General features: G+C 41.8%; 1 protein-coding gene across 1 annotated transcript in view; it reads left to right on the top strand.

The window, feature by feature from the left end:
• Nucleotides 1-7: 7 nt before the first annotated feature.
• PARG (poly(ADP-ribose) glycohydrolase) overlaps nucleotides 8-8,657 on the top strand; it is a 69,134-nt gene continuing 60,484 nt past the window's right edge. The window contains exons 1-3 of the mRNA XM_068139997.1: nucleotides 8-468; nucleotides 3,646-3,712; nucleotides 5,364-6,347. Of these exons, the coding sequence (XP_067996098.1) occupies nucleotides 294-468; nucleotides 3,646-3,712; nucleotides 5,364-6,347 (1,226 nt within the window). The 5' untranslated portion in view covers nucleotides 8-293. The remainder of the gene's footprint in view (nucleotides 469-3,645; nucleotides 3,713-5,363; nucleotides 6,348-8,657) is intronic.

Raw genomic sequence — 8,657 nt, 5'->3', positions numbered from 1 at the left:
GAAAGGCGGGCGGGGAGCCATTTTGCTGTGAGCGGCGGCTGCTCCTGCCCCCTGTTGCTGGACGCGGTTCGGCCCCGGCCCCGCCGCTCCTTCTTCGTCTCCTGCCGAGGGAGCGGCCGGCGGGACAAGCCCGGTGCTGCGGGCCGGAGGATGCAGAGAGGCAGATCTGCCGGCAGAGCCGCCGCCGCATCTTCGCGCCGTTCCCGAGGGGCGGCTGCCGCCTGGTCCCGGCGGCCGCTTGCGGGCCCGCGCGGCTGAGGCGGGCTGGGCGGGCGGAGGTGGGCCTGCTGAGGATGAGTGCGGGCTGCGGGCGGGATCCCCCTCGGAAGAGAGCCCGACCGAGCACCGACAGCCCCGGCGGCGGCTCCCAGGGAGAGCAGTCGCCGCCGCTCGGTCCCCGCCAAGAGGGGCCCGGGGGCAACAGCTCCAGCGGCGGCCACAGCCCCGCCACCGCCGTGGGAAACAAAGGTTTGTATAGATTGGGGCTGAGCCGCCCCCGGGACGGGGGCAGTGGCTGGGCTTAGAAGGGGCCTTGCCGGACGTCCTTATCGTTCTGTCCCAGCTTCGGTGGCTTGTGCTGTTTCTGGGTACCAGGGGACGGGGCTACTGTCTAAAAAGCTTGGGAGGTGATGAACTTGCCCAGGCTGGGCTGCACCCCTGTTCGTCGGCTCCGCCACCGTCGTGGGTGCCGCTGGGTCCCTCGGCAGGCGCGGCTGTGCTTGGGGCTTGACCAGAGGAGGCGGCTTGGCCGGGGCCTTCGCCAAGTTGACATGTCCTGTTGTGCCGCTTCTGCTCGCGTGATGCGCTGGAGCGTGTGCGGGACACGTTAAATGCCGGGAGGCCGCATGTGTCGGTGCACGTAGCCTTCCTGCAGCTGGCCTTCAGTGCCTTGAATCGTCGCTGAACTCCCGGAGCCGGCGTGTCCTGCGTACCCGAGCCCGGTGGTGTCTGGCAGTGCTCTTTGCTTTCGTTTGGAGCCGGCTTTAGGTACAGGATCGTTGTCCTCGTTTTGTGTCCGATTCTTTACAGACTTTGAGTAACAGACTTTGAGTAACACCCAAGTGAGGTCTGAGCTGCTAAGATAGCGTGTTTCGTGTGTGAGAGGAAAGAGGTTTGCTGCAAGAGAAGTGAGGGCCAGCAGCGTATTGTGCCAGGCTGTCACGATGAGAGCCAAAGGTGATGACGGGAATCCACGTGGGCCTGTGGCTCCTGGCCGTGTAGGCTGCCCCTCCTGATGTGTAACAAAGCTGGCTACAGAAAGTTCCCTCGTGCTTTCCCCAGGTTTTTAGTTGGAGCTATCAAAATAACATTTTAATGTATAATGACATACCCATTTCAGGAATAGAAAGGAATACAGAGAAGAAGAAACTTGAACAGATTTGTTGTGGTCTTCAGTTGATAAATTAGATCTCATTAACCAGTAACTAAGAGGTAACTTTGAGTAGATAATATTTTAATGCTAGATGTATGCCCTTTTACAGAGTGATAAATAAGAATGTTCTAAAAGTTCAGTTGTTTCTTTATTGGTGGAGGAAGGGTTTGGCAATAATTTGAAGAGTCTTGAATAGAAATTTAGAAACCACTTAAAAGAAAATTATACCCGTCTGGTTTTACTGTTTACACTGAATGTAAGCATAATTTGTCATTTTGTTACCTTTTCAAGTCTTTTTACTGCCTTATTTTTAGCAAAAGAGAGGTGTTAGTAGTGTTAAAGAAAAATCACGTGTGTCGTGTTGGTTATAGGGCTTAAATGGCTAGTGAGATGTGAACGTTCAGACCAAAGCCATTTTGTTCAATACTGACACTGATTCTATAACTGCCATTATTATGCTAATTCCCTGTCTCAAGAGGTAGTCATTTGCCTTTGAAGAGATTTATTTATCCCATGTCTTCACATGTCTCCTCAGTTGTTTTTTTTCTAGCTGCTTGTTTCCCCTTTTCTGTAGGCAACTCGGGTTAATGCTTCAAACATAAGGTGAAATTTGATAAACAGTGATAAATATACTTCAGCTTTAGTGAATCTTTAGAAATAATAATAAAAAAGTGGTTCATAAAGTCCATCAAGCTGTTTTGCTCAACTATTTTTGTCTGAGTGGGATGAAGCTGAACGTTCAAAAAATTGACTGAGTATCCATGTGCTTTTAATCTACAGTTTGGCATTACTTTCTGGTGACCTGGTCTCAGGATGTCACTTTTACAGTAATCTTTGTGTTGTTTCAGAAGGTCTTAAAACGGTTTAAATATTTTCCAGAGATTCTTTTCTTCTAGAAAATCTGCACTTTTGATGCAGCTATTTGATAACCAGTTGTGGGAAGGTGTTCCAAGGCCTTGAACGCTAGGGAAAGCATTTATGGAACAATGTTGCTTGATACCTGTGGCCTAAGCTGCTTAATCTCCGATTTGCACAACCTCCATTTGCAGCAGAATGCTGAGTCTTTCAGTAGTGACTGTTAATCAGAATAGCCACATCTGCTGTACTGGGTTTTCTTTTCTACAAAATTACTCTTGCTTCGGGGAAACTACAAATTTTACCCAGTTGGAAGCAGTGAGCAAACACCTTGCACAGTCAGCATTGGCAGGTAGATCACTGCTCTTTGCAGATTGAAAGGGAACTGAAGCCAGGTGACAGTTTTTCAGAATTACCTTTAAAAAGCAACAAAGCAACTCCCCCTCCCCACCCCTTATGCTAATGAAGATTACTTTTGAGGTGTGAAATAACTGTTTTGATTTTTGTTTTCTGATACCCGCTGCCAAGCCTGTACATAATTAGTGTGCTGTTCTATTGGCAGCTTGTTTGAACTGCAGTATCACACAGATAAGACTGATCACATTCACTGGAGCCAAGTTGTTAGGACTAAATCAGAAAAAGTCCTTTGCTGCTGTATAGAGAAGCAAGCATCGATAGGCTTTCAATGTTTTTGTGGTTGGAGGGGTAAAGAAATAGTCCTTTTCTCAGCACTTGTCACTTCAATCTTCAAGTTTCATATTTCATGGTATGCTACATACAAATAAGGTTCTTAGCTGCATCTGCTAAGATGCCTAGTTGCTCTTTTTGTTTTGTTTTTTTTAATATGTTTTGTTGTTATTTAAGTTACGTTGCCTCTCCGCAAAATTCAGCAGAGGCGTTTCAGGGCTCACTGTGGTGGTGGTAATAATGAGAGCTGGAAGGTTCAAGTTGTGGAGTTTGGGGTGTGTATTTTTTTTAAATCTAGAAGTTCACCTTCTGTTTTCTTACCATATTAAGACCCCCCCCCCAAAAAAAAACTAACAAACAAAAAAAACAACAGAAAATGCCACATATAACAACAACCAAGCAAGAAAAATAAACAAAACCCAAACAACAATAAAAACCAAAACAAGCACACCCTTAAAAACCAAAAAAAAATCCCCCACACTAAGCATGGCATTTATGAAGATTATTACCAAAATTACAGCTGCTGGCTGATACAAATTGAATATTGCATCACATGAATTTTAATAGTGTTAGTGTTTGAATGTTCCATGCAGTAAAGATGATAATAATGAGGACTTAACTTGTACTCGATGAAGATAAAAACAGATCACTTATCTTACTCATATGCAATTTATGTTGCTGTTTTATCATGTTTCCTGTAATAATGTAGTGAATTGTGGGTTTTTTTTCAGTTTGTAAACAACGAACAATTACCAGTTGGCTGGAGAATAAAGGACACAAGACAACCGAGTCCAAAAGGTAAAATGTACATGCAACAAAAGTTGTGTTGTTTGAGTGGGCCTGTGATGTCAGAATCTCTCCTTAGTCAACAGCTTTGCTTTTATTTTTGAGATAGGACAATAATAGTTAGAGATTTTGGCTGATGGTTCTGCATTCAACTCACAATTGTGGTGTTAAATTATAGACAAAGTCTGGTTTTGGCTTATCTGATTGAACTGATTATAGTATAACCATGTGCAGCTGGATTCAGTTTAGACTAGAGTTTGCAGATGCTCAAACATACATTCAGGTTATTTGTGAAAGATGGCATAGAATTTTTACTGCTGAATAGCACCAGGTAAAACTTTGTACTTTCCGTTAACATGGTCTGTCAGGAAGTTTGCAAGGCAGCGTTGAAATTAAACTCGGAAGAGTTTCACTCTCTGGTGCTGAGGATTACTGGATATTACTTTTCTATAATGGAAATTGTAAAAGTGCTCGTTTATTTCATTGGTGTTTGTTAATAAATAGAAATTGAAATCCATAGCAGAGACAAAATAACTAGGAAAATTAGTGGTAATGACTAGTACAGAAGTACACAGGGCATGGTTACAAGCTGACAGGTTGCAGTAAGGCTGAGATGTTAAGAGTGTGCTTAAGGAAGGAATGATTTGGTTTAAGTTTCCTTTTCAAGTATTGCTTTTCTATGTCCTCTAGAGTTGCTGGCAGATTACAGACTAGTCAGTTCTAAGCAGCAGGTTAGTTGTGTAAACGCTTCATGTGCCATTCTATTCTAGCTAACATCACAATTTTATTGTATTTGAATTTGAACGCTCTGTTTGTGTTAGATTTGATTTTTCATTTTAAGGTGACAGCAGATGTTGTCAATACTTCTAAACAGTCATTTATTGGGATGGCAGTGGTAATGTAGCTTTTGGTTTTTGACATCAAAATTTTCAGAGTGGGAACAACTGCATAGATGGGGATTTAAATTATCATAGTATAAACCCCCTCTAAAATCCTTTTATTTTCAGCTAATCTTCCTTTGGATGAAGTTCTAAGCTATCATCTGTTGCTCCAAGGCCCTGTAATTTTTGTTCTGTAGCAGTAAATGATATCTCCTCATCCAGAATGCTCTTTCAGAAGAGGATGTGTTACCATTCATAAAGGGAATTACTGCTTATGGAAGTAAGGAAGTAATAGGATGTTTTTGAGATTATGGACTGTGTCCTCTTCTGAAGGATGAATTTGGAAAGGCCTCTGAGGGAATGACTACAAAACCAGTGATGTACTTCCTCCCTGTTTTTAGCTGGTGAAAATGAAATTTAAGGACAACTTTAGCAGGACTTCTAATGTTTTTCTGCTGGAAAAAAACCCCTTAAAAATAGCTTAATACTGTTTAGGTTTGAAAATAAGGATCAGTGGAATAGATTTCTAATGTAAGCAGCTGATTCATCATTCTTTGGAGCCTTTAAATGGAAATAGGTTATTACTGAGCTACATTACCCAGTGTGGTAAAACATGTTGATTCTGGAAATGTAGTGCTCATTTACAGAGTATAATGGATAAAATTCTGTGTTTTATGTGGCATGTTTATAATAATTCCTTTTTCTTATTTTTATATATATACACACACAGAGAGATTTCCTTTGAAGCTAATGCAGCTAACTCCCTTGCTTCTCTTCCACAGCTTCCACAGCAAAATTAACAACAATACTGAAGCAAATCTCAAGATGACCTCTATTAAAAAAGAGACCTGTTGTGAGCACGATGTGAAAAAGCTAGAGAATATTTGTCAGCAAAATTATTCAGAAATACCTGTGGAAGTTGGTGCAAAATATGTTAATTTGCCTCAGACAGGTAGCATGCATAACTGGGAGGCTGAGGACAAAGATCAGGTCTTAGAGACCGAGCCTGCGGAGGGGATGCAGTCTGGAGACGTCTTTAAAAATGCTAACATTGATCAGATGCACAAAACTGGCAAGCAGGCTCAGAGAGGCTGTGAAGAAAACAACGATATTTGGACTCAGAGGAAATTATCATCAGGACAGCCCTTGAAAATGGGAAATACAAAACTTTCTTCAAAAGACACCAAGACAGATGGACAGGCAGCTTCGTGCAATTCACAGAAGCTGAAGAGTTGCAGTTCTGTCTGTTTAACGGGTGAAAAGGAGGAAGGGGATGTAGTTCCAGAAAGTCCACTTTCAGACACTGGTTGTGATGCTTGTATATCAGATCTTGGAGATCGTGGGAAACTGAGCAAATGCCAGAGCAGTTCAGGGGATTCACCTGCTTTTGAGAAAGAAAGTGAACCAGAGTCACCAATGGATGTAGATAATTCTAAGAACAGCTGTCATGGGTCGGAGGCTGATGAAGAAACAAGTCCATTTCTTGATGAGCGAGATGAGATCAGTGTGTCAAAATCCATAAACAAATCTTTCAGAATTCAGTATGGGGATGCTGAACTGGACTCCAGAAAGTCACGATTTTCCTCTAAAGGCTGTGAAAACTGTGATGAAGTAGATAATTCTGTTAAAGAGGATGGTCTACATGCAAAGCCACCTGGGATCTCTCCTGCTCCATTATTAGAATGCAAGGGTGCAAAACAGAGTGTGAAGAGAGACTCTAAAATCACCTCTCACTTCATGAGGATACCAAAAGTTGAGGACAAAAGGTAGCATTCTGTCTGCCTCTTTATTTGTGTTTTCATGCCTGAAAATTTCCTCTTTGATAGCCCTTTGACTGGATTATATAAAGAGTTTTGCAAAGTGTATGTGAAAGCACAAACCCGACCTTAATGCAAGCTTGAAGTAGCTTATTTTTAATGGGATTATTTCTATTTTTTTATAGAATGTTCATGTTCAGGGCAATTTTTTTAAAAACTGGGAATTAAAAGACATGGTAGGAAGTTGATTATATCCAAGAAGTGATTTAAAACCCTGGGATTTTTGATGCTTGGAAATGAGTGGTGATACAGGAGTGCTTTATGGAGTGTAGCTTTAGCATTCGTTCAGAATACTTGAGGAAACTGGTATTACCTTGATTTTTCTAGTTTCATCTGTTAGAAATACTGGATCTATTTTGTTGAAGCGTCAGTGTTACTAATGCTTTGATTGAAACAGACATGGAAAATTTCATTTTTTTTAAAGCAGTTGTAGAGATGTTTGTGAAGGGTTTTCTTTAAGCTCTCCTTTTGGGCTATATTCTCTCTCACAAGAGAGAGGGATTCTCCTAGTGATTGCACACAGGCATTGGAAGTAGAACCCCTGAGAGTGACTCCCCATGCTAGATGTTATGTAAGGACAAAAGGATGATCTCTGAAGCGCTTAGATTTCAGTGGGAGCTGAGAAAGAGAGTAAAGAGCAAAGGACTAAGCAGAAACGAGAAGTCTGTATGTGCTGGTGTAGTAAGCAATTATCTCAATAGACTGAAGCCCTTAAAGTAGGGCAACAAACTAGTTTTGCATATCTTTACTGGGCGGTCCGTTCTGGCTGTGAGGAGCAGCACAAACCGTGCTTTTTAAGGAAATTAAGAGGGTAATGGAGGGCAGCTAACTAGTGGCATTAGCTTGCATATGATAAATTTTGAGTTAAGTAAGCTTGGACTGGATTTTGAAAACAGAAAAAGGTAGCTCTTAGGATTAAAGAAATGCATTAAGATTTTGCTGAAGTATATTAGTTTAAATTGATGGGTTAGGGAATGTTCTTTTCACCACTGTAAATGAATTGCTATTGTAGCAAAGCAGCAGAGGTTGAGGCTTGTGTTTGTCAGTACTGGAGCATCCTGTTACAATAAATCCACACTTGAGAAAGGAAGCATGGAAAAGTGTAGATGTGTGGATAGATTGAAATCCTAGCAATGCTTTACAGAGTAGTTGGCAAGATAGGGTATGAAGCTGTAGTGAGATTATTTGTTCTGTTCTTCTTGGGACCTAAACGAGATAATGTCAAGGTTATAAACCTCAATACCATGTGAAATAGTGATAGTGTCTATAGTGCTTCAGGGGGCAATTAAAATATCTTAAAGCTTTCCTCTTGGTTTTTGTTAGACTAGGTCTACAGCAGATAATAAAGTAGCTCAGATCTTCGCTTGGGGGGAAAGCAACAGCAGTATGTCAAACAGGTTTCAGTCATCAGTAATGCTATGCCAGAGTTATCCTTTGGCTCTCAAGGGAGCACAGTGGGCCTGTACACAGTGTCATTCTGATGTGGCTACACCGTTTGTCTATCATGGGCTGGGTTGGAGGTATTGTCTGTCTGAAGGTACTGGTATATGCATAGACACAGTGAACAGGTTGGACAGCGTCTTTTGTCCAAGGATGGAGTAAGTTTGCAAAGGAGAATTCAAAGGTCTAAAGAGTGCCTCAAAGTGTAGGCTTTTAACTTGTTTTGCATTTTACTCTGAGAATTTCCTCTTGCATGAGAAACATATGGTGCATTGCATCAAAAATAGAGAAGATTTTTCTTCCCTGTAACATCTCACATCTATGTAAATATCTTTGACCATTAAAGAGAATTAATTAATCTGCTCTTGCATATATTTGAATTCTGTAAGCATTTGTTTTGGGCTCTTTTGATGCTTGAAAAATTTTTACTTGCAGGTATGGTATGCCTGAGATGAAAAATGCAACCTTACTGAGGATGGTTAAGAAGTGTGTTGCTTTTTTTTGGTATTTGTTTTTTTGTTAAAGAAGAGCTATGTGTGTCTGTGCATGCATACATTTGTTTAACAGCTGAGAAGGGGTTGTAAAGGGTATCTTGACAAATGTACACTGATGAGTCTGTGTCCTATCTCTTGATAAACAGATCTTACTGGGAAAGAGCATGGCTCTGCAGGGGGAAAACTGCTAACACTGCATTTCTGTGAAGGTGTCAGTAAACCTGCAGGGAAGAGTATTTGGGTAGACATGGAGTACTTACACATGTTGTGGAGGAGGAGGTGGTTGTTGTGGCGGGTTTACCCCAAATAAAGCTTTAGCCTGGGG

The sequence above is a fragment of the Melanerpes formicivorus genome, unplaced genomic scaffold, assembly GCF_026170545.1.
Source record: "Melanerpes formicivorus ecotype bairdi unplaced genomic scaffold, bMelFor1.0.p_v2 SCAF_6, whole genome shotgun sequence".
Taxonomy (NCBI): domain Eukaryota; kingdom Metazoa; phylum Chordata; class Aves; order Piciformes; family Picidae; genus Melanerpes; species Melanerpes formicivorus.
Note: the sequence above shows the minus strand (reverse complement) of the source record. Positions and strands in the feature narration are given on the sequence as shown.